This window comes from Centropristis striata, chromosome 17 (genome assembly GCF_030273125.1).
Source record: "Centropristis striata isolate RG_2023a ecotype Rhode Island chromosome 17, C.striata_1.0, whole genome shotgun sequence".
NCBI lineage: Eukaryota > Metazoa > Chordata > Actinopteri > Perciformes > Serranidae > Centropristis > Centropristis striata.
Window position 1 is genome coordinate 25254680 of NC_081533.1, and position 24459 is coordinate 25279138.

Here is a 24459-nt window from a genome sequence, read left to right on the forward strand (position 1 = left end):
ATCTCACTCAACTTTGAGACACATCATGTCTGAGATGCAGAAAAAGTAGACACTATGTTGTTAGTCAAATGAAGTAAACAACAACAGATTTATGGTGAGGTGGAATTATTTTTACGTACCTACAACTCCAACAGTCCGGTTTTGTGTCTCAGCTCATGCTTGAGTTAATTCAGTCATCAAAATTCCCTTTAAGTCATCAGAAACTGTTTCACAATTACACTTCCCTTAATTCATATGTCCAAATTTGACGCTGTTGTTTTTTAAAGGAAACTCATCTTTATCACACATTCACAACGATTCAAAATGAGGTTCCTTTTGTTGATAAAAGTAGATAGAAACAGCGAATCCATCTTAATTATCAGTGTGACACACGGTTAGCTCAAATGCTAATACATAAACTGTACTTGTTAAGAACAAGCATAGCTGTGCGGCACAACATTGACTTTCCAGCTGTTTTTTATTCTTGATCATGTTCTTATTAAGAAGAAATGACAAACAAAGGTAAAATTAAGTGCTTTGTCGATCAGTTCGATCATCAGTTTGGATGCTAACATAAATGCTAACGTTGCTCTTACAGTTATCATCATGGTTAGCATTTTTGGTGCAATTAACATCAGAAACTATACTAAATGGTTGGACAATATGGCTTCAAATAATATCACAATATTATAGAAATTCTGCGAAAGATTTAACATAACATCCAGCTTATCAAAATGATGTGGAAAGATCAATAAATAAAAATAATCATCAGTGGTGAACCATTAGAAAAAGGAATTGGGACATATTTCAGTCTTTTGTTTTTCACAGTAATGACTGGCATTTTAAATAGTTGTCTGCTCTCCTACTAAGGCACAACATATCTTGTGTATATCAATGCTAAAAAGGAATGATTTCAACCTGCTACTTTCCATTGTTGCTAAAATATGTCTTTAGGGACATCAGAGATTCTAACTGATGATTAAAAACACTCAAATCCGTGTGAGTCGTCATATCAATGCATTTATTAATCAGCTGCAAGGGCATTAACGCACATTTGTATTTAGTGTCTTCTAAAAATAGTAAGAAACAACAGAGGAGGGGTGTCTATGGTCTGAGTCTTATCCCTCCTCTTCACAACACATTTCAGCCACAATCATTATGTACAGTGTAATCTCAAGAGATGAATCTTAAAATAACAAGTTACACGCCCCTTTAACAATAATTTGCTAATTTTGTGTCAAATTTCTGAAATAAGTCCTGATTTTAAGCAAAATCCTTCAAAATTTGGTTTTAATTTCCATGAAAACTCTTTCTCATAGACCAACACTGTAAGGGGGCACTGACCATGTGACCCGTCAGAATTATCTCTGATTGGCCAACCAAACACAGTCTTGTCTCTGAAAATTAGAGAACGTAGAGAGATTCTCTCAAGTGACCACAGCAATTTCAACGCAATGACACCTACAATGATTGCTTTGTATTTGTCGTGCCTGCTTTTGGGGGGAATGGGTAAGTTATGACTTTTGTCACTTTTCTTCAAAAGGATTACAATATTTTTGCAGTATTTTTTGTGTGCTACAGCCATTGTTTAAAGTTAATCGTGCATTTGAATGGTTTCCATTTTCTCCTCAGCTGACATGACAGCTCTAAAACCATCCTCATCTTTACGTTTCATATCACTTAGTGTAGGTGACAACGTGACTTTGGAATGTATTTATGACGACAAAATAGCAGTGATGTTATACTGGTATAAACAGACTCCGGGACAGAAACCACAGCTGCTGTCTCAATTCTACAAGCATGACAAAAATGCCACGTTACATGGCGAATTTGAGAACAATCCACGCTTTGAAGTGGAAACTTCAATTTGTAAAAATCACTTGAAAATCTCCAACGTGCAAATTTTAGACTCAGGTACTTACTACTGCATCAGTGGCTTTTCATACAAGTACACATTCATGGAGGGCACTATAATCTACGTAAAGGGTTCAGGTTTGAACGTCCCAGCTTTGGTCCATCAGTCGGCATCTGAGACCGTCCAGCCAGGAGGCTCTGTGACTCTGAACTGTACAGTCCACACTGGGACCTGTGACGGAGAACACAGTGTTTACTGGTTCAAGAACTCAAAAGACTCTCATCCAGGACTCATTTACACCCATGGAGGCAGGAATGATCAATGTGAGAGGAAATCCAACACACAGACAAAAACCTGTGTCTACAACCTGCCAATGGAGAGTCTGAATCTTTCTAATAAGGGGACCTACTACTGTGCTGTTGTCTCATGTGGACACATACTGTTTGGAAACGGAACCAAACTGGACTTTAAAGGTAAAAACACTCTTGCAAAGATTGTCTAATTTGTCAAATTAGGATGTATATATTTATAGTCAATTAAAATCTGAATGTCCATCTGCAGATGAAGAAGAATATCTTGTTTTGGTGAATTTCCTGAGTGGAGCTTTGGCATTCACCACCGTTCTGGTTGTTTTCCTGGCTTGCGCAACATTTGCAATGTACAAGACAAACATCTGCCAATGTACAGGTAGCTAAACTTTTGACATTTATGTTCATTTGAACATTGAAGAACAGGCCCTTTAAATACATAGGATAACTATATTGTGCATATTATATTGTCAAAATTCTTGGAGAAGGAAGCAGGAAATTTACAAGAGGACTTTTGTTGTTCCTTTTACAACCAGGCTCTGAAACACGATCGCCAGCTGCCTCAGATCCCAATGGAGAGGTGAGTATTTTGAAAGTTTTGCACCACTATAACTGTCATTAAATTGCTAGGGGTGGGAAAAACTGAAGTGTTGTGATTTTTTTAAATTTATGAATAATTTATAAATGTATATATATATATATATTTATATGATGTCTGCAGAGGTCTCTAGAAATGTATGATTAAACTTTTCCCCATGATCTTTTCCTCTGAAATTGCAATACATATAGAATCATCACCCAAATATTGTGATAGAATCAAATCGGAAGAAAAGCATATCGTCCCAGCCTTAATCAGTACTATATAACCCTGTGAGGGTCAATTCCGACTTTAAAGTGCTGAGTGTTGACCGGTCATTGTGCAAGACTGTTGATGGTGCTGTTCTGGATTGTATTATTCTTTGTGTTTCTGTGATTTTGACTTGTGTTGAATTGTGTTTTGACAATATGTGAATGATGCTGTTGGGGCTGAGTCCAGTAACTGCCTACATGCTTCTTAAAAAGTAATTACGCTTTATGGGGTGACACTGCTGTGGTTAAGGAAGGGTTAGGTTTCGGCACCAAAACCACTTGGTTAGGGTTCACTTCTTTGGATTGTTGGGCTATCATAATAACGAAATGGCACCATGCTGTTTTCAACACTTGTCTATATCCATCATGAGTCATACACTAATATGCCGATTGCTTCCTTTCTATTTTATTCCCAGGGTTACCAAGATGCAGACAACCTCCATTATGCCGCATTAAGAGAGCACAGGGCCATCAGATCAACAAGACAGAGAGATGACACTTGGAGTGAATGTGTTTACTCCGGTGTGAGACAGTAGAACTGGACATGTTTCATTTGCATGTTGTGTGAGATTTCACCTCCATACACTGAATGTAAAGATTCATTTTGCAAAGCACCAATTAAATGTGTTTTTCAGTTGCAGTTCAGTCATGTCTTTGATGTCAGGTGCCATATTTCCACTCTCACTTTATTTGTAATCGACAATGCAAACAACAACATAATAACGATGTCCGTGGCACGCATTAATACATGAGCGCCCACACTAAGTGTTATTCCTCACAGGTTGTTTACTGTAAATGTGACTGTTGCACACACAAACCCAGAGATGTAATCATCTTTTTTAGCCTCAGTGTGGTCGGCACTCAGAGATCTCAGTGTAGTTTGATGGCGTACTTCTCTCAGACCCCTGCTCTCTTTGTCTTTGTGGTTTCTAACAGGAAGTCTTTGCAGTGTTTTCATGCACACTAGCTACACAGTATAACACTTATGTCCGGGCTATTTTAAGAAGATCAGAGTTCAGTAATCAAACTAGTACTTAGACTTGCATTGATGCTCTGTAACAAATGTCCTGTTATGATCAAAATAAGCCTGGTATTTTCAGTAGGCAGACAGTTGTGCTAACACACGGGTATTTGATTAACAGTGGTTTGAATATGTTTGCTTGGGAAGGAGCAAGAGAGGCAATGATAATAAGTAGTTTATAACAAGTAACTGTTACCAGCAAAATTGGCAACATAATAACCACAACAATATATATATATATATATATATATATAGAATTTAAAGTGCTGACTGTTGCCATTGATTATTTATTTTGGTTCATCTTTGAAGAAATGTTCTAGCCCCCTGTTGTCCCACACAATGTCAATGTTAATAGAAAAACAATAGACTATCTAAAATAATTGGACGTAGCCATCAAGACATCACCCATTGCCTTGTGGACCATGATTTACAAAATTTAAAACATCATACTGTATTGAAGAAAACTTAAAACTTGTAATTGAGACTATAAACTCATCATGAGAATGTTTAGGTCACAAATTAAGTATGAAATAGGGTCATTTTTGGATAGACTTACATACAAACAGACTTCTTTTTGCAGCCAGTGTAGTCACCCCCTGCTGGCCACTAGAAGGAATTTCGGGCATTTCTGCATTGACTTCACTCTTCACACCCAAAAGCTACATCAACTTTTTTCACACAATCTATAAGGAAAACTAAGACCTTTACAAAAATGATGGGTAATGTATACACAACACACCACTGTGCCATCACAAATAATCATGTTTTTTTTTAACTTAAAAAGGAGTGAATTGAAAAATGACAGAATTGAACTGTACCCAAAGAGTTATTTTAAATAAAACTTGTCATTTACAGGAGACCAGTACAAGTAACAAAGTCAAATAAGTCATGACCAAAAAGTCTCTCTCAAGACCTATTTTGAGTAATTTGATCTCTCTCAATACAATGCATTCAAGGCAGCACTGAACATGTGATCAGTGCTTCCAAATCAGGAATTTAGGTGTTGCTTCTCGTTAGCCAATCAAAAAGAGTCTTCTCTCTAAAGATTGTAGTGCGTATTGAGAGCCATTCATTCAACGCAGCATTGTGAACACGATGACACCTCCAGGATTTGCTTTGCATCTGACATGTCTGTTCTTGGGAACAATAGGTGAGTTGTTTATTGTGAATCTTTTTGTATGTAATAACTGTTTTTACTATTATTAAATGTTGCATGCATGCATCATGATGAACTTGAATCATTGATTTAATGTGCTCTTTCTGGGTCTCTTTTCTCTTCAGCTCAAATGCCAAATGGGGAATCATCCTTATATGTGAGACAAGACAGTGGGTTTTATTCAGCTGATGTTGGCAACAACGTGACTCTGAAATGTTTCTATGAAGGTGTTGCAGTGATGTTTTACTGGTATAAGCAAACTCTGGGACAGACACCACAGCTCATGTCCACATTCTATAAACATCAAGAAATAGGCACCTTCCGTAATGAATTCATGAACAATCCGCGCTTCACACTTAACACAGGAAAAGGTAAAAATCATTTGACAATCTCCAATTTACGGATTTCAGACGCCGCCACTTACTATTGTACAGCTTGCTATGCAGATGATTTTGAATTTGCAGAGGGTGCTACTCTAGACATAAAGGGTTCAGGTTTGAATGTCCCAGCTTTGGTCCATCAGTCAGCGTCTGAGACCGTCCAGCCAGGAGGCTCTGTGACTCTGAACTGTACAGTCCACACTGGTGGAGAACACAGTGTTTTCTGGTTCAAGAACTCTGAAGAAACTCATCCAGGACTCATTTACACCCATGGAGGCAGGAATGATCAGGGTGAGAGGAACACACAAACACACAGCTGTGTCTACAACCTGCCAATGAAGAGCCTGAATCTGTCTCATGCTGCAACCTACTACTGTGCTGTTGCAACATGTGGGCACATACTGTTTGGAGATGAGAGAAAGGACCTAGAGCGTAAGTAAAAATGTCACACTGTAGCTAAGATTACTACCTCCTCAGTATCCTACAGCTCTGTAATGTCTCCTATTGTCTAAATCTGCAGATGAAGTTGACTCTTCTGTCTTGGTGTATTTCTTGAGTGGAGCTTTGGCGTTCACCACCATCCTGGTTGTTTTATTGGCGTATGCAGCATATACAATGAAGAACAAAAACTGCTGCCAATGTACAGGTAAGCTAACAGTGTTTATGATGTGACCATTTGAAGTTAAAAGGAGTTAATACGAACAATAAAGCCAATCATGCTATTGTTACAGTATGAAGGAGTTTTAGCTCGGGTCATCATTTATGTTGCTATTGTGCTGGGATTAATTTTTTATCATATTTGACTAGTATATTACTCTTTTTTCCCCCTTTTTCAGACTCAAGATCTTCAGCTGTCTCAACTCCAAATGCGGTGGTGAGTATTTTTCATATATTGCCCAGTATAATAGCATTACAGCACCACAACAACATATAGGAGATGGAAAATTCAGTACAGTAGCTCTCAAATAGAACTGCATACAGTAGCCTTTTGAGCTTCCCATGACCTGAACTTTTAGGAAAAAAGTCTTTGGCTCAACATATAGGTCCTTTCCAAAGACTCTACACAAGAAATGGGCGTAGCCAACATGATGTCACCCATTGGTTTGCTGACTATTGTTTTTAAGTCTTGAGTTTGGCCTATTCCCTCTGCCATCTTGGGTTTGGGGGCCAAAAGTGACCAACGTTTGGAGAAGAGGGTGGCACTAAGTTATAAGCTAGTGCTAGCAGTTGTACCACTTAACTTGTTAAGCTTGTTTAGGTGCAAAAATGAATAGACAGCCAATTCCTTGAAGTAGGTTTTCTTACAACAGAATGCTGAACAAGACATTTTAGTTGTCCAAAATGTCCAAATGAAAAAACGCATATTAACACAGGTCAACAACAACAAGGCATTACCGCCCAAAAGCACACCCTGCTTTATTGTCTAATTCTCTCTAAATGGGACCATAATTAATGAACATCATGCTGTATTGAAGAAGACTTGACACTAGCTATTGAGAACATAGACTCATTAGGAAAAAAGTAATAAAGGCAATAAACCAAGTGTTAAGTAGGGTTATTTTCTCATCAATTTCTATTGAATCTGGCTTCTTTTTTATGTCAGTGAAGCCGCCCCCTGCTGGCCCTGAGAAATAATGCAGTTTTAAGTCACCTCCGCATTGGCTTCACTTTTCAGACCAAAGGTTGCTGCTTGGTTCTGCCATGCATTTTCACTGTGCACATGAGCTACATGTTTAGTTGCAGGTTATTTTGTTCCTGTAGTTAAAATGGCCTATATGTAAAGCACAAAGGTACTATTTAATGCATTGGTGTTGGTGTGGTCAATACAAGAGTGTAGCAAACAAGTGGTGTGTATTAATATGGTGATTAAACATGAAAATTATATTTTATTACTAGGAATATCAAGATTCCGATCACCTCCATTACGCCGCTTTGAGGGGACACAAGGTCAACAGATCAACCAGACAAAAGGAAGACACGCTGAGTGAATGTGTGTACTCCAGTGTAAGGCATTAGACCTCATTTATACTCTGTTTCTGCTCAAAAAGGAATGTGTCCATCAAGCTATAGCATGTCTGATTTCTGAAATAGGAGCATTGCTGTCAGATAAATGTAAATTCTTGTCTTGCAATAAACTGAAGTGCTTTCAACAGCCAGCTCTGTTTCATCATTTGGAGTGTATACTCATCACTGAAACTGACCACAACCATCTGTTTAATATCCCCTTCTGAGTAGGAGACATAGTTATAATTTAATTTTCTGGGCATAATTTGAACCTTGACACTAATTCAAGGTCATTAGGCAGCACACTGTGCAATTTGTGCATATATTCGCTTGATTAAAAAAAAGAGATTTTCTTTAAGCTTCTTTGTGGTCTGCAGTCAAACACTAACTCTCGATATACTTCAGTCACATACTTCTCAAGGACCCTCTGCTCTCTTTCTCTTCGTGGTTTCAAACAGGAAGTCTGCAGTGTTTTCATGCACAGAAGCCACACAGTATAACTCGAAAGCAAAGACTATTTTTAATAAATTATATCAATAAATCAATGTCAAAAGGCTTGAACAGGGTTTGATTTTGAAAGAGAGAGAGAGAAAAAGAAAGAGAGAAAGAAAAGGAAACCAGAGGCACTAAAGTAACTAGGGGAAGAGTTGATAAAAGTCAGGACATCCGGACAGAGAGGGGGTGTGTTGCTGCCTGTGAAGCCCGCCTAGAGTGCAAATACTGTAGCAATCTATAATTAACAACTCTGTAACCATAATATATACATGGCGTCAATCCTTATATTGTGTATGTGGAGCAGTGTAACTATATGGCCAAATACCCTCAAGACAAGCCATGCTTAGGGAGTGGCCTTTTGCTGCAAGCCCAAACTGCTCACCACATCCTCCCACAGAAATTATGTATGACTTAGAATCAGAATTACCTGAAACAATGTACATCCTTGTAAAAGGTCATGATCAATTTCAGAACCCTTCAGTTTGACGAAACCTTTGCCTCTGGGGACAACAGCCAATGTTTCTGGGTTTCTGGTGTAGCCAGCCAATAGCCAGATAATGCATAACTGATACTTGGGCCAAGACTTCCTCCTCTTGTCTGTGCCAGTCATTGTCTACAGTCCTATTAGCAGCTTCAATTACACTTTTTGTATTTGTTTTAGGTCCATTCAACATTTCAGCTCATCTCTATAAACAGATATCTGCATATGAATGCTAATTTAAAGGTAAATCGTCATCAGATAGTAACCAAGGGATTGTAAGATTGCATATCAGCCAATGCATTCTTATTCTTATTCTCTCGTCATAGAAAGATTAACAGCATTCAACCAAAGCCCACTGAAACATAATTGGTTTCTGTTCGTATCTCATTTTGAGTCCGAAAAGTATTGGCCAGTCAGACAAGAGGATGAAACTAACTAACTCTGGCAATCCCCTGACTTATCCTTTAGTGCCCCCATGACATTGACTTTTTTGTTTTTATGTCACATGTTTTGACAATTATAAGATGGATTTCCATGGAATTTGGTATAGATGTGCATGGTGCCCAGAGGATAAACTCTTTGGTAATCTAGAGTGCCATCTGCAGGTCAAAGTTTTCACTTATCCTCTGAAATATCTCAATTTCTACTGGATGGATTGGCACACAACTTGGCACAGACATTCATGGTCCCCAGAGGATGAATCATTAAGACTGGTGATCCACTGACTTTTCCTCGCAATCATCAGATTCAATGAATGAATTGTAATTACATTGATTGGCCCTTAACCTACTTTACCACCATCCTCAGATACCTTAAAGTTGCTACCAGCAGCTCTTAAAGGTAGCTCTGTTGGTAGGTCAGTCAACAAACACGTCTCCACCCATCGTGGTGCCAGTCTTCACCCTGGGAGACTGAAATTTGGTGTGAAGTGTGGTATGTGTTTGTTTTGATTTTTGTCATTTGGCTAAAATGGGATATGGCAATGGGGTGGCCTATTGAGAAAGATACATAACTTGCACAAGATTTTGTACAAAGTTTGTTCATGAGTCAAAGTGTGTGGTAGTGGCAGTGTCCTATAACAAAAAAGCGCTTAACTTCTAAATGGATCCATGTACAATGGCAAAATGCATGGGCCCAAACACCAGTATAAAAGCCACACCCTCTTTCATAACTCATAAACCATTTCTCATTTACCCTTGTGGGGGTTACAGTCATGGAAAAATGTATTAGACCACCCTTGTTTTCTTCAATTTCTTGCTTTTTAGCTGCGTAAAGCAGCTCCTTATCTGGTTCTACCTGGTTGGCCCACTAAATTTTTGGTGGCCAAAGTTTTCACTCTATGAGGCTTAGATATGACAATTAGATCAAGTATTTGAGGTTGTGTGTACCTGGGTGTGTAGATGCATGTGTTTACGTGGTTGCAGCCATTGTGAATTTGCCCTCTTTTTACTGATTTATACTTTATGAGACCAAATACCCTCAAAACGATACCATTCCTATCATTCTATGCTTCAGTTTGTGTCAGAAAACCCTAAACTAAGAAGTATGCACCTTTAGCTCCCACCATCACTGTGCCAAAGTACAGCCTAAAAGCCTCATGTAAGACACCTCAATAAAGAAGCCACAACTGATGAATGGGGATATTGTATGGCAAAGGCATATTTAACACTAACTTCCATCAAAAAAGAATGAATATGTCACCAGATATTAGACATGTTAAATGCTGACAAGATCTAGTAATTCCCATATTTATCCAGGGACTTTAGTGCTGTCTGCATCAGTTTAGTCAACTTTTAGTGTTCGACTTTATCACTACTGTAGGTGTTGTAAACTAGTGAACAGTTTTCCATTGATGGAAACTAACTACACTTCTCTTTCAAACCAAGATTTTAAACATGAAGAGTATAAATAAGTGTGGTTTTAGTACCTCTCTCCGCCTGCCTTGAAGGGGGTACTGAACACTTATTCAGTGTTTCCAAAATAGGACATTCAGTGTCACTTCTTGTTAGCCAATCAAACACAGTCCTCTCTCTGTAAGAAGAGATCATATGGAGGTTCTTCACATTCATCAAGACATTTTGAAGATGATAACATCCCTGAAGTTTGCTTTGTATCTGACATGTTTTTGCTTGTGGAGAGTAGGTAAGTTGGGTATTTTGTCGATGTTTTTGTATCCTTACTGCCTTATTAGCTGATATCATTTCAAATTATAACGATAAACTTGCATCATTGCATTAATTGTGAACTTTCTTTGTGTCTTTTCTATGCAGCTCCAACAACTACTCTTAAATTGTCCTTGGCTGTGCGTCAAGAGAGTGGTTTTCGATCAGTTAATGTTGGCGACAGCGTGACATTACGATGTTTCTATGAAGGAGATGTCGCAGCTATGTTTTACTGGTACAAACAAACTCTGGGACAGAAACCAACGATGATCTCTAACTTCTATAAACATGATAAAAATGGCACTTTTATTGATGATTTAAAAAACGATCCTCGCTTCAAACTTGAAACTAAAAATGGCAATAATCACTTGACAATCTCGGATTTACGCGTTTCAGACTCCGCTACTTACTACTGCATAGGCGGCTATACATACAAGTTTGAATTTGCAGAAGGCACCACTGTCGAAGTAAAGGGTTCAGGCTTCCCTGTCTTGGTGCATCAGTCAGCATCAGAGACGATCAAGCCAGGAGGCTCTGTGACTCTGAACTGTACAGTCCACACTGGGACCTGTGATGGAGAACACAGTGTTTACTGGTTCAAGAACTCTGAGAAATCTTATCCAGGACTCATTTACACCCATGGAGGCAGGAATGATCAGTGTGAGAGGAACACACAAACCTGTGTCTACAACCTGCCAATGGAGAGCCTGAATCAGTCTCATGCTGGGACCTACTACTGTGCTGTTGTCTCATGTGGACACATACTGTTTGGAAACGAGACCAAGCTGGACTTTGAGGGTAAGTGCTGTAAAGTTCTAGCGGAGATGTAACTATGACTACTCCTTTATCAAATTTAACACAAAGATAAAAGCTGAAAGGTATAGCCTGATCAATATTAATTTTTGAGGCTGATACTGATATCAATAATTGTGGCAAGTGGTAATTTTTTTCAAACACAATCTGTATGTAACATCAAGATAAAATCCCTTTATAGGACTGTTTTTAACATAAGTACTAATTCGAACAAATATCAATAGAAATATAATTAACTTGTAAAGGAGACACATAGGTTAAATTAAATGATTGACTACATCCCATTACATATAATCTATTACAAAATAACATGAAAGAGTCAGGATTTTTTTTTTTACATTTCTAAAAAAAATATATATTTTATGCCATAAGGGCAGCTTGAGGGCCTATTGGTTGATATTTTGTGTTATTTTGTGTCCTCCCCTGTAAATTGTATTGATATGGCAGAATTTCCCTCTCAATCAAACCATGTTACTATTTGATTCTTATCTTTCTCTTCTTTCCTCCCTTTATTTGTTCAATATCATATTTTTTCCCCCTTTTTAAAATTTTGGTTTGGGCATCACCATGAAAAGGGGTTTAAGCTAGTTTGCCATTTACTTATCAGTCAACGTACAGTTAACACTGTATGACAATGATGATATATCTGCAAAAAGCTAATATCGGCCAGTTTATCAGTCTAGTGCTACTATAATGGTTATAATGTCTCCTGGTGTCTGGCTTTCTGCAGATGACGTGGACTCCCCTGACTCTCTTGTGTATTTTCTGAGTGGAGCTTTGGTTTTCACCACCATGCTGATTATCTTACTGACTTTCTCCATGTACAAGATGAACAGGAGAAACTGTCAATGTACAGGTAAGAAGTGTTGTTTTTATTTACCTCCTTGTTTTCGCTGAAGATGACTTTAAAATAAAGAGCTATTTTATGTTTCACAACAGAGTGTCCAAGAGTTTCTGCTTCAACCACAACAAATACACAGGTGAATATTATCTATTTCAAATTTACATTACATTACATTACATGTCATTTAGCTGACGCTTTTGTCCAAAGCGACTTACAATAAGAGCATTCAACCTGATGGTACTAGACATAGACCACATTCCTACATTTCTGCCTGTGACAACAAACTGCAGGTCCTGTCTACTTCCATTTTTGTTAAGCAACTTGTGAATGCTCTAGTGTTTCTGTGGCAACGATCTGATGTGTCGGCTGCCACAGCGGAACAACAAAGAAACTACATAGAGCTAGGACATGTTATGCTCATTTGCAATACATACATACTGCTTTAAGCTTAAAATAAAAATACTTTGTTTTCCACTGAAAAAGCAAAGTCTGTTGTGATTTTCACACGCCATGTGTGAACTAGAGGGGCCCCTGAAGAGTAGAACTTTAATAACATCCATGTTCTCTAAAAATAAAACAGACAAATATTGGAACGTGACTTTATAAAGATAAATATATATAGAGAGAGAAAGTAAATGATGAAAATATGAATTTTAAAAAAGAAACCTACATTATTCTTCTGCAAGAAGATTGCAAAATATTTTCACAGTTTTTTCCCTTTTAGTCTTTAAACTCCCATATACTGTAAATCCAATAACATTTTGGGTAATTTTACATTTATTTATCCTTCATTCGAGTCCAGAAAGCACTTCGACAGTATACATTGTTAAACCAAACATGTTTAACCCTCCTCTCCTCTTGTTAATAATAAATTGTGTGACATTTATTATCAATATAATTACTTGTTTTGTGGACTTGTTCCTAATATGTAAGGTATTATGATTAACTACTACATTTTTGGTTACCAGGATCACCAAGTTGCAGACAACCTCCATTATGCTGCTTTACAGGATCTCAGGGCCAACAGGTCCAGAAAACAGAGAGACAACACTGACAGTGAATGTGTGTACTCCGGTGTAAAGCAGTAGAGCCAGACTTTGTTCATTGTGTCACCAGAAGTGATATTTTAGTCATCTTGATGTAGCTTTTCCAAAAATAACAGTTTCGTCGACATTTTGTATGCAAATTGTAAAATAAACATAAAGCCTTGGGTGGCAGTAAAGTACTTGCACAAGTTTGTGTTGTTTCATGTGTCTTTCAATGTGTCTGGAAAGTGCCATATTTCCACTATCACTACATGCTGTGTTGGTCTCTCTTTGCTGGACTCCTGAAAGCATTGGCCCTCATTTATCAAACGAGCGTAGAAACGAGCGCAGATCTGAGTGTATAATTCGTCTTACGACAGGGTCCACGTGTAATTTATCAAACGATCGTATCTCTCCAATCACAGCGTAAAAATGATCGGCTGTTGATTAATGTGGCGGCTCGAAACGAGCGCCATTTAAATACCACGCCCTAATATATTAAGATTAAGATTAAGATTAAGAATTCTTTATTGTCATACCAACAACACATGCATGCACATGATGAGGCACGAAATTAAGTACTGAGGTCCGGTCAAGCCAAACATACAAGTAAAAAGAAAGACAATACAATACAACACAGTGAAATATAAAATCTGTAGCTGTATGAATATAAAATCTGTAGCTGTATGATTATATACATATAAATAAATATAGTGCACAGAGTCAAGCTAATCTAGCCAATATTGCACCTGTCCATGAGGGGGGCATGGTGTTTAATTATTGCACATGTTCCTGGTGAGGGGGGGCAGGGGTAAGAGTCTGTGCCTCTGAAGCTTGGGGGGTGGGGCCTTAAGGGGGGCTGACAGAGTTCAGCAACCTAACAGCCTGTGGATAAAAGCTGTTGCTCAGTCTTGCAGTTCTGCTTTTGATGCTCCTCCACCTCCGTCCTGAGGGGAGGAGGGCAAACAGTGAGTGTGCAGGGTGGGTGTGGTCTTTTATAATGTTAGCTGCCCGATTCAGATGGCTCCAGTGTTTACGACACCGAAGAGCGCAATACGGCCTAAAGTCAGCTTTATTTGCAAAGTGCACCGTTACAATTAACAATAGGGACAATATAGACATATTATAGAAATACGCAGCGACAGAGGTTTATAAAAAAAAAACGTATAGTTATGAACTCAAACAAGTTCAGTGAATATTTTACATTTGGAGCACGGACTTAGAAGCTTTTTAGCTGAAGGAGGTAAACCATGTTTTAAAGTAAGTTTTAATTCCAAAAGAAGAGGAATTTCTGGGGCGTCCCGGTGGCTCACACTGGTAGAGCGCTTACCATTAAGGCTGAGGCCTTGCTGCGGCGGAGCCGGGTTCGAATCCGGCCTGAGCTCCCTTTGCCGCATGTCTTCCCCTCTATCACCCCCTTTCTATCTGTCTCTATCAATAAAAGCAAAAAATGCCAAAAAAATAATCTTAAAAAAAAAAAAAAAAAAAAGAAGAGGAATTTCTCAGAGGCAGAAAGTGAAACGCTGATGTCCAACAGCTGCAACACAACAAACTGGTTTGGCAGCATAAAAAGTTAAAAAGGAAGGAAATCAGTGCCACTGTCAGCAAAGTAGCGGACTATTAAACTCCCGGCGAGGTTTGAGTAATTAATTTATACATCGTGATATATAAAGCCCAATAATCTATATAATATCCGAATATTGCTATTATTATGATGGAGATATATTATTCACCTCTTTACATTTACTAATAATGATGTCCTAGTTAGAGGAGCGTGTGGCAGCACTGATTGGAAATTATTATATTCGGGCAGCACCGCTGGTGAAGGAGGCGCTGATGCCCCGGTGTCCAGCAGGATAATTATAATAATAATAATAATAATAATAACGGTAAATAGCAGAATACACCAACTTTTAATATCCTCGGCTGGTAATCTGTTTAAAGAATTTCACAATCGCAGGGCATACTTACTTAAAGATGATTCAATTAATAGTAGTTAATTGCATTTGATCATGAGATCAGAGAACCCTAGAACCCATACAGGAAGCTCTGTGAGGAGTCTACTGATTTTTTTTTTCAGCTGATGCACACTGGAGATAAGCTTGAGCGCTCTGGCTTGCAAAGGCATTGCGAGAACAAAACAAGGGGAAAAAAGTTTTGATCTGATCTTTAAAGCCACTGAGCAGTGAAACAAACCGCCAGTTCTCACCATGTCATCAGAAAAGCAAGCAGTTATACATTACGACAATTTCACCTTTATCCCCATGCTTTTGATACGTCAATGCGGCAGCAGGTGTGGTATATAGCAGGATGTAGCCGTGGTTGCCATTAATGACATAATACATTTTTTGCCTACACATTTATCTTTTCCACTAAAACTTGACATGATAGATTGCAGTGAACATGTGATGTTTCCTGAGTAGGACGTGCAGTGTGAAATGACGCTGGCCAATCACATTCAGTCTTGTCTCCTAAGAGGGGAGTAAAGATCACGATTCTTTTCATTCAACACAAAAATTTGAACATGATGACATCTCTAAACTTTGTCTTCTATCTGACGTGTTTGTTTTTGGGGAAAATGGGTGAGTTGTGTTTTTGTGGCTCCAGTTTCTATATTTTTGTTTAAAGCGACTCTTAATGGACATGCTTCTTATATTTTTTTATGTAATAATCATGCATTATTTCTTCAGATGTGACTGTATTTCCTTTGTCTCATTCTACTTCAGCTCATACGACTGATCTGAAATGGTCCTCATCTGTTCGTCAAGAACTACGTTTTGTATCAGCTAATGTTGGAGACAAGGTGACTTTGCAATGTTTCTATGAAGGTGATGGAGCTGCATGGCTTTTCTGGTACAAACAAACTCTGGGACACAAACCGAAGCTCATCTCTTCAAAGTATACGTTCGATATAAAAAGCTCTTTTTCTCATGAATTCAAGAACAATCCACGCTTCACTCTGGATACTAAAAACAGTGCATATGACTTGAACATTTCTGATTTGCAAATATCAGACTCAGCTACTTATTTCTGTGCAACTGGCTCTACGTTTATCTTGAAATTTGCAGAAGGGACTATTATCCATGTAAAGGGTTCAGGTTTGAACGTCCCAGCTTTGGTCCATCCGTCAGCATCTGAGACCGTCCAGCCAGGAGGCTCTGTGACTCTGAACTGTACAGTCCACACTGGGACCTGTGAGGGAGAACACAGTGTTTACTGGTTCAAGAACTCTGAAGAATCTCCACCAGGACTCATTTACACCCATGGAGGCAGGAATGATCAGTGTGAGAGGAACACAAAAACACAAACCTGTGTCTACAACCTGCCAATGAAGAGTCTGAATCCGTCTCATGCTGGGACCTACTACTGTGCTGTTGTCTCATGTGGACACATACTGTTTGGAGACGGGACCAAGCTGGACTTTGAGGGTAAGTTACTTTGTAAAATGGGTTGTTGCATCTGATCATTATTCATTGGTACTTCCTAAAAATACAGGATACAAACCTGTGTAAATGTTCTTAATGTCCACCCCTATGCAGGTGAGGCTGACCTGGTGTATTTCTTGAGAGGAGCTTTGACATTCACCACCATCCTCAGTTTTTCATTGGCTCTCACGGTGTGCATGACCAACAAAGACAGCTGCAAATCTACAGGTAACTCCACTGTTTTTACCTAGCAGCTTTTCTGAACATTCTTTTTAAATAAAATAGTTTTTTTCTACATTCAGAGTCCCGGGCAACATTTCCAACTCCCTCCACAGCGAACCCAAAGGTAAGTGCAAACTGTTAGCTGTAAATGCTGAATTGCAGCGATTCATTGCACAATGTATTGTTTCCAACTGATTATCAACTGATATATATTTTGTTACCAGGATTTCCAACACGCAGAAAAAGTCTATAATGGCTTCAGTGTCAACCTACACAACAGATCAGGAAGACTGAAGGATCCGACCTGGAGTGAATGTGTGTACAACAGCGTAAAGAAGTAGAACTGGACACGTTACATATATCATTTTCAGACAGAGAGGATTTTCTTGGTTTGAGGTGTAATGTCAATTAAGCTAAAGGTGTGGAATTAATATGCTTTATAGATTCTGTCGTCAGCAGCCAATATTATGTGTTTTTATGCTTTGCTAATATGCATACATGTCGTTTTGCAGGCTATCTCATTGTTACTGTAGTATATTTTATGCTACAAATGGTATAATTTATATTACTTAAATATAAAAGTTCTGCTTTACTAAAAGGCCTCAGTATTACCTCTAGATCATGTAACAGCCAGAGTCTCCAGGTACCAACTGGTTCAAACCACAATAATGGACATTAATATCTGGGAGTTGTCAGACGGTAAAGGCATTGGAATTTTTGAAGATGAGCAAGTATAGATTGTATCCTTTTAAAGTTAAAAAGTAGACTTAGCAGCGTGTTCGTGCCCGGGAAGACATTCCCATGCGTTGCGTATGGGCTGGAACATTCGAATAAAATGATCTTACACACAGACAGAAAAGCCAGAGAGAACACGGGCATCATTGGAGGGACACCTTTTTTCAGCAGCCTTGAAATTGACAAAGTTCTCCTCCGCTGTACCTCGGCAGTGTATTCTGATGATTGATAATAAAGAAAACTAAAAGGAACTTCGACTTAGTCTTTAATCCACTTTTCTCACTCAGAGAGGTAGTAAAATTTACACCAATTACGTTTCTTGCAAATACACCATGTATCAAAAATGAAAAGGTTATTTTTATAAACTAATAAAAAAAAACTTTTGGAGAATTTGGGTTGGACATGCCTTAAGGATCAAGATTGTCTTATAGTATCTTATTTGTACTTATCCACGGTGTTGTTGTTTTTTAAACAATCAAATAAACATTTTAATTTTTTGTGTGGTTTTGTTAACCTTGGTGCTGAAATAAAATGTCTCAAGAGGTGTATTTAACTGGCTCTGTTTTAATTGTTAGTGTTTGGGTAGACACATGCTCCAAAGTGCAGTGCTTATACAAATATGAGGATATAATATTTTAAATGGTGTTAGCATAAGTGTAAAAAAAAAAAAAGCAACACAGCAAATAACAATACATTACAGTGAAGCACTAGCTATGGTATTGCTGTAATATACATTTGTCTGCAGCCCTACCCTGCAAGAGGGGCAACAACACATAACTGACATACAGTAAATCCCCCCATCCAGAGGTGGGTCTCACAGTACACTTAAGTAGACCCATTACTACACCTCTGTTGTTGGAGGACAAACAGGGTGTTGGCCCTGAATGACTTGGGTGACTTGGGGTGCCCATACTTACTTAAAGATGATTCAATTAATAGTAGTTAATTGCATTTGATCATGAGATCAGAGAACCCCAGAACCAATACAGGAAGCTCTGTGAGGAAACTACTGATTTTTTTTTTTTCAGCTGATGCACATTGGAGATAAGCTTAAGCGCTCTTGCAAAGGCATTGTGAGAACAAAACAAGGGGAAAAAAGTTTTGATCTGATCTTTAAAGCCACTGAGCAGTGAAACAAACCGCCAGTTCCAACCATGTCATCAGAAAAGCAAGCAGTTATACATTACGACAATTTCACCTTTATCCTCATGCTTTTGATACGTCAATGCGGCAGCAGGTGTGATATATAGCAGGATGTAGCCGTGGTTGCCATTAATGACATAATACATTTTCTTTTTGCACCTCTCAGCGTATTTATCTTTTCCACTAAAACTTGACACGATAGATTGCAGTGAACATGTGATGTTTCCTGAGTAGGACGTGCAGTGTGAAATGACGCTGGCCAATCACATTCAGTCTTGTCTGCTAAGAGGGGAGTAGAGATCACGATTCTTTTCATTCAACACAAGAATTTGAACACGATGACATCTCTAAACTTTGTCTTCTATCTGACGTGTTTGTTCTTGGGGAAAATGGGTGAGTTGTGTTTTTGTGGCTCCAATTTCTGTTTTTGTTGTTTAAAGCATGCATCCCTTTTTTTTTACAATCATTTTGCTGGATTCCATCAGATGTGATTAACTGTGTATTTTGCCTTTCTTGTCTCTCATTTTACTTCAGCTCCAACAACTACTCTTGAATTGTTCTTATCTGTGCGTCAAGAGAGTGGTTTTCGATCAGTTAATGTTGGCGACAGCGTGACATTACGATGTTTCTATGAAGGAGATGTCGCAGTTATGTTTTACTGGTACAAACAAACTCTGGGACGGAAACCAACGATGATCTCTAACTTCTATACATATGATAAAAATGGCACTTTCATTGATGATTTAAAAAATGATCCTCGCTTCAAACTTGAAACTAAAAATGGCAATAATCACTTGACAATCTCAGATTTACGTGTTTCAGACTCTGCTACTTACTACTGCGTAGGTAGCTATACATACAAGTATGAATTTGCAGAAGGCACCACTGTCGAAGTAAAGGGTTCAGGCTTCCCTGTCTTGGTCCATCAGTCAGCATCTGAGACCGTCCAGCCAGGAGGCTCTGTGACTCTGAACTGTACCGTCCACACTGGGACCTGTGAGGGAGAACACAGTGTTTACTGGTTCAAGAACTCTGAAGAATCTCCACCAGGACTCATTTACACCCATGGAGGCAGAAATGATCAGTGTGAGAGAAACACAAAAACACAAACCTGTGTCTACAACCTGCCAATGAAGAGTCTGAATCTGTCTCATGCTGGGACCTACTACTGTGCTGTTGTCTCATGTGGACACATACTGTTTGGAAACGGGACCAAGCTGGACATTGAGTGTGAGTAACTTTATTACATGGGTTGTTGCATCTGATCTTTATTCATTGGTACTTCCTAAAAAACATAATACAAACCTGCGTAAATGTTCCTAATGTCGACCCATGCAGGTGAGGTTGATCAAGTGTATTTCTTGAGAGGAGCTTTGACATTCACCACCATCCTCAGTTTTTTATTGGCTCTCACGGTGTGCATGACCAACAAAGACAGCTGCAAATCTACAGGTAACTCCACTGTTTTTACCTAGCAGCTTTCCTGAACATTCTTTTTAAATAAAATAGTTTTTTTCTACATTCAGAGTCCCGGGCAACATTTCCAACTCCCTCCACAGCGAACCCAAAGGTAAGTGCAAACTGTTAGCTGTAAATGCTGAATTGCAGCCATTCATTGCACCACGCATTGTTTCCAACTGATTATCAACTGATATATATTTTGTTACCAGGATTTCCAACACGCAGAAAAAGTCTATAATGGCTTCAGTGTCAACCTACACAACAGATCAGGAAGACTGAAGGATCCGACCTGGAGTGAATGTGTGTACAACAGCGTAAATAAGTAGAACTGGACACGTTACATATATCATTTTCAGATAGAGAGGATTTTCTTAGTTTGAGGTGTAATGTCAATTAAGCTTAAGGTGTAGAATTAATATGCTTTATAGATTCTTTGTCATCAGCAGACAATATTATCTGTTTTTATGCTTTGCTAATATGCATACATGTCGTTTTGCAGGCTTTCTCATTGGTACTGTAGTATATTTTATGCTACAAATGGTATAATTTATATTACTTAAATATAAAAGTTCTGCTTTACTAAAAGGCCTCAGTATGACCTCTAGATCATGTAACAGCCAGAGTCTCCAGGTACCAACTGGTTCAAACCACAATAATGAACATTAATATCTGGGAGTTGTCAGACAGTAAAGGCATTGGAATTTTTGAAGATGAGCAAGTATAGATTGTATCCTTTTAAGGTTAAAAAGTAGACTTAGCAGCGTGTTGGTGCCCGGGAAGACATGCCCATGCGTTGCGTATGGGCTGGAACATTCGAATAAAATTATCTTACACACAGACAGAAAAGCCAGAGAGAACACGGGCATCATTGGAGGGACACCTTTTTTCAGCAGCCTTGAAATTGACAAAGTTCTCCTCCGCTGTACCTCGGCAGTATATTCTGATGTTTGATAATAAAGAAAACTAAAAGGAACTTCGACTTGGTCTTTAATCCACTTTTCTCACTCAGAGAGGTAGTAAAATTTACACCAATTACGTTTCTTGCAAATACACCATGTATCAAAAATGACAAGGTTATTTTTAAGATGTGATGATTTGCTTATCCTTTGTGACATATATTTGATTAAAAACTAAAAATACAACAAAAAAAAACTTTTGGAGAATTTGGGTTGGACATGCCTTAAGGATCAAGATTGTCTTATAGTATCTTATTTGTACTTATCCACGGTGTTGTTGTTTTTTAAACAATCAAATAAACATTTTAATTTTTTGTGTGGTTTTGTTAACCTTGGTGCTGAAGTAAAATGTCTCAAGAGGTGTATTTAACTGGCTCTGTTTTAATTGTTAGTGTTTGGGTAGACACATGCTCCAATGTGCAGTGCTTATACAAATATGAGGATATAATATTTTAAATGGTGTTAGCATAAGTGTAAAAAAAAAAAAAAGCAACACAGCAAATAACAATACATTACAGTGAAGCACTAGCTATGGTATTGCTGTAATATACATTTGTCTGCAGCCCTACCCTGCAAGAGGGGCAACAACACATAACTGACATACAGTAAATCCCCCCATCCAGAGGTGGGTCTCACAGTACACTTAAGTAGACCCATTACTACACCTCTGTTGTTGGAGGACAAACAGGGTGTTGGCCCTGAATGACTTGGGTGACTTGGGGTGCCCATACTTACTTAAAGATGATTCAATTAATAGTAGTTAATTGCATTTGATCATGAGATCAGAGAACCCCAGAACCAATACAGGAAGCTCTGTGAGGAAACTACTGATTTTTTTTTTTTCAGCTGATGCACATTGGAGATAAGCTTAAGCGCTCTTGCAAAGGCATTGTGAGAACAAAACAAGGGGAAAAAAGTTTTGATATGATCTTTAAAGCCACTGAGCAGTGAAACAAACCGCCAGTTCCAACCATGTCATAAGAAAAGCAAGCAGTTATACATTACGACAATTTCACCTTTATCCCCATGCTTTTGATACGTCAATGCGGCAGCAGGTGTGGTTCACAGCAGGATGTAGCCGTGGTTGCCATTAATGACATAATACATTTTCTTTTTGCACCTCTCAGCGTATTTATCTTTTCCACTAAAACTTGACACGATAGATTGCAGTGAACATGTGATGTTTCCTGAGTAGGACGTACAGTGTGAAATGATGCTGGCCAATCAAATTCAGTCTTGTCTCCTAAGAGGGGAGTAAAGATCACGATTCTTTTCATTCAACACAAGAATTTGAACACGATGACATCTCTAAACTTTGTCTTCTATCTGACGTGTTTGTTCTTGGGGAAAATGGGTGAGTTGTGTTTTTGTGGCTCCAGTTTCTATAATTTTGTTTAAAGCGACTCTTAATGGACATGCTTCTTATATTTTTTTATGTAATAATCATACATTATTTCTTCAGATGTGACTGTATTTCCTTTGTCTCATTCTCCTTCAGCTCATATGACTGATCTGAAATGGTCCTCATCTGTTCGTCAAGAACTACGTTTTGTATCAGCTAATGTTGGAGACAAGGTGACTTTGCAATGTTTCTATGAAGGTGATGGAGCTGCATGGCTTTTCTGGTACAAACAAACTCTGGGACACAAACCGAAGCTCATCTCTTCAAAGTATACGTTCGATATAAAAAGCTCTTTTTCTCATGAATTCAAGAACAATCCACGCTTCACTCTGGACACTAAAAACAGTGCATATGACTTGAACATTTCTGATTTGCAAATATCAGACTCAGCTACTTATTTCTGTGCAACTGGCTCTTCGTTTAACTTTAAATTTGCAGAAGGGACTATTATCCATGTAAAGGGTTCAGGTTTGAATGTTCCAGCTTTTATCCATCAGTCAGCATCTGAGACCGTCCAGCCAGGAGGCTCTGTGACTCTGAACTGTACAGTCCACACTGGGACCTGTGAGGGAGAACACAGTGTTTACTGGTTCAAGAACTCTGAAGAATCTCCACCAGGACTCATTTACACCCATGGAGGCATGAATGATCAATGTGATAGGAAAACAAAAACACAAACCTGTGTCTACAACCTGCCAATGAAGAGTCTGAATCCGTCTCATGCTGGGACCTACTACTGTGCTGTTGTCTCATGTGGACACATACTGTTTGGAGACGGGACCAAGCTGGACTTTGAGGGTAAGTTACTTTATTACATGTGTTGTTGCATCTGATCTTTATTCATTGGTACTTCCTAAAAATACAGGATACAACCCTGCTGAAATGTTCCTAATGTCCACCCCTATGCAGGTGAGGCTGACCTGGTGTATTTCTTGAGTCCAGCTTTGATATTCACCACCATCCTCAGTGTTTTATTGGCTTTCACAGTGTGCATGACCAACAAAGACAGCTGCAAATCTACAGGTAACTCCACTGTTTTTACCTAGCAGCTTTTCTGAACATTCTTTTTAAATAAAATAGTTTTTTTCTACATTCAGAGTCCCGGGCAACATTTCCAACTCCCTCCACAGCCAACCCAAAGGTAAGTGCAAACTGTTAGCTGTAAATGCTGAATTGCAGCCATTCATTGCACAATGCATTGTTTCCAACTGATTATCAACTGATATATATTTTGTTACCAGGATTTCCAACACGCAGAAAAAGTCTATAATGGCTTCAGTGTCAACCTACACAACAGATCAGGAAGACTGAAGGATCCGACCTGGAGTGAATGTGTGTACAACAGCGTAAAGAAGTAGAACTGGACACGTTACATATATCATTTTCAGACAGAGAGGATTTTCTTGGTTTGAGGTGTAATGTCAATTAAGCTTAAGGTGTAGAATTAATATGCTTTATAGATTCTTTGTCGTCAGCAGACAATATTATCTGTTTTTATGCTTTGCTAATATGCATACATGTCGTTTTGCAGGCTATCTCATTGGTACTGTAGTATATTTTATGCTACAACTGGTATAATTTATATTACTTAAATATAAAAGTTCTGCTTTACTAAAAGGCCTCAGTATTACCTCTAGATCATGTAACAGCCAGAGTCTCCAGGTACCAACTGGTTCAAACCACAATAATGAACATTAATATCTGGGAGTTGTCAGACAGTAAAGGCATTGGAATTTTTGAAGA

General features: G+C 38.5%; 6 protein-coding genes across 6 annotated transcripts; all 6 read left to right on the forward strand.

Annotated features, from left to right (window-relative positions):
- The first annotated feature begins 1433 nt into the window (after positions 1-1433).
- Positions 1434-3631, forward strand: LOC131989815 (immunoglobulin kappa light chain-like). Its single transcript, XM_059355150.1, has 5 exons — positions 1434-1488; positions 1612-2307; positions 2396-2521; positions 2679-2722; positions 3408-3631. The coding sequence occupies exons 1-5, from the start codon at positions 1434-1436 to the stop codon at positions 3525-3527; spliced, it is 1041 nt and encodes a 346-aa protein (XP_059211133.1). The 3' UTR covers positions 3528-3631.
- A 1156-nt stretch (positions 3632-4787) lies between these two features.
- On the forward strand, positions 4788-7679 carry LOC131989615 (uncharacterized). Its single transcript, XM_059354896.1, has 5 exons — positions 4788-5162; positions 5294-5980; positions 6069-6194; positions 6385-6422; positions 7445-7679. The coding sequence occupies exons 1-5, from the start codon at positions 5108-5110 to the stop codon at positions 7562-7564; spliced, it is 1026 nt and encodes a 341-aa protein (XP_059210879.1). The 5' UTR covers positions 4788-5107; the 3' UTR covers positions 7565-7679.
- Positions 7680-10612: 2933 nt separating this feature from the next.
- Positions 10613-13495, forward strand: LOC131989614 (uncharacterized). Its single transcript, XM_059354895.1, has 5 exons — positions 10613-10670; positions 10799-11488; positions 12234-12359; positions 12443-12483; positions 13316-13495. Exons 1-5 carry the CDS (start codon positions 10613-10615, stop codon positions 13433-13435), a joined length of 1035 nt encoding a protein of 344 aa, XP_059210878.1. The 3' UTR covers positions 13436-13495.
- A 2401-nt stretch (positions 13496-15896) lies between these two features.
- Positions 15897-17360, forward strand: LOC131990048 (uncharacterized). Its single transcript, XM_059355435.1, has 5 exons — positions 15897-15954; positions 16099-16800; positions 16912-17025; positions 17100-17143; positions 17244-17360. The coding sequence occupies exons 1-5, from the start codon at positions 15897-15899 to the stop codon at positions 17358-17360; spliced, it is 1035 nt and encodes a 344-aa protein (XP_059211418.1).
- Positions 17361-19235: 1875 nt separating this feature from the next.
- Positions 19236-21266, forward strand: LOC131990047 (signal-regulatory protein beta-2-like). The gene is made up of 5 exons (XM_059355434.1): positions 19236-19290; positions 19432-20127; positions 20236-20349; positions 20424-20467; positions 20568-21266. The coding sequence occupies exons 1-5, from the start codon at positions 19236-19238 to the stop codon at positions 20682-20684; spliced, it is 1026 nt and encodes a 341-aa protein (XP_059211417.1). The 3' UTR covers positions 20685-21266.
- Positions 21267-22753: 1487 nt separating this feature from the next.
- On the forward strand, positions 22754-24264 carry LOC131989238 (uncharacterized). The gene is made up of 4 exons (XM_059354427.1): positions 22754-23514; positions 23626-23739; positions 23814-23857; positions 23958-24264. The coding sequence occupies exons 1-4, from the start codon at positions 22818-22820 to the stop codon at positions 24072-24074; spliced, it is 972 nt and encodes a 323-aa protein (XP_059210410.1). The 5' UTR covers positions 22754-22817; the 3' UTR covers positions 24075-24264.
- Positions 24265-24459: the final 195 nt, after the last annotated feature.

Coding starts and splice junctions, on each gene's coding strand:
- LOC131990048 (XM_059355435.1), top strand. CDS start 15,897: ATGATGACATCTCTAAACTTTGTCTTCTATCTGACGTGTTTGTTTTTG. Junction 15,955..16,098: donor TTTGTTTTTGGGGAAAATGG/GTGAGTTGTGTT, acceptor ATTCTACTTCAG/CTCATACGACTGATCTGAAA. Junction 17,144..17,243: donor CCTCCACAGCGAACCCAAAG/GTAAGTGCAAAC, acceptor TTTTGTTACCAG/GATTTCCAACACGCAGAAAA.
- LOC131989238 (XM_059354427.1), top strand. CDS start 22,818: ATGACTGATCTGAAATGGTCCTCATCTGTTCGTCAAGAACTACGTTTT. Junction 23,515..23,625: donor GACCAAGCTGGACTTTGAGG/GTAAGTTACTTT, acceptor ACCCCTATGCAG/GTGAGGCTGACCTGGTGTAT. Junction 23,858..23,957: donor CCTCCACAGCCAACCCAAAG/GTAAGTGCAAAC, acceptor TTTTGTTACCAG/GATTTCCAACACGCAGAAAA.
- LOC131989815 (XM_059355150.1), top strand. CDS start 1,434: ATGACACCTACAATGATTGCTTTGTATTTGTCGTGCCTGCTTTTGGGG. Junction 1,489..1,611: donor CCTGCTTTTGGGGGGAATGG/GTAAGTTATGAC, acceptor TTTTCTCCTCAG/CTGACATGACAGCTCTAAAA. Junction 2,522..2,678: donor AAACATCTGCCAATGTACAG/GTAGCTAAACTT, acceptor TTTTACAACCAG/GCTCTGAAACACGATCGCCA.
- LOC131989615 (XM_059354896.1), top strand. CDS start 5,108: ATGACACCTCCAGGATTTGCTTTGCATCTGACATGTCTGTTCTTGGGA. Junction 5,981..6,068: donor TGAGAGAAAGGACCTAGAGC/GTAAGTAAAAAT, acceptor CTAAATCTGCAG/ATGAAGTTGACTCTTCTGTC. Junction 6,195..6,384: donor AAACTGCTGCCAATGTACAG/GTAAGCTAACAG, acceptor CCCCTTTTTCAG/ACTCAAGATCTTCAGCTGTC.
- LOC131989614 (XM_059354895.1), top strand. CDS start 10,613: ATGATAACATCCCTGAAGTTTGCTTTGTATCTGACATGTTTTTGCTTG. Junction 10,671..10,798: donor TTTTTGCTTGTGGAGAGTAG/GTAAGTTGGGTA, acceptor TTTTCTATGCAG/CTCCAACAACTACTCTTAAA. Junction 12,484..13,315: donor CAACCACAACAAATACACAG/GTGAATATTATC, acceptor TTTGGTTACCAG/GATCACCAAGTTGCAGACAA.
- LOC131990047 (XM_059355434.1), top strand. CDS start 19,236: ATGACATCTCTAAACTTTGTCTTCTATCTGACGTGTTTGTTCTTGGGG. Junction 19,291..19,431: donor TTTGTTCTTGGGGAAAATGG/GTGAGTTGTGTT, acceptor ATTTTACTTCAG/CTCCAACAACTACTCTTGAA. Junction 20,468..20,567: donor CCTCCACAGCGAACCCAAAG/GTAAGTGCAAAC, acceptor TTTTGTTACCAG/GATTTCCAACACGCAGAAAA.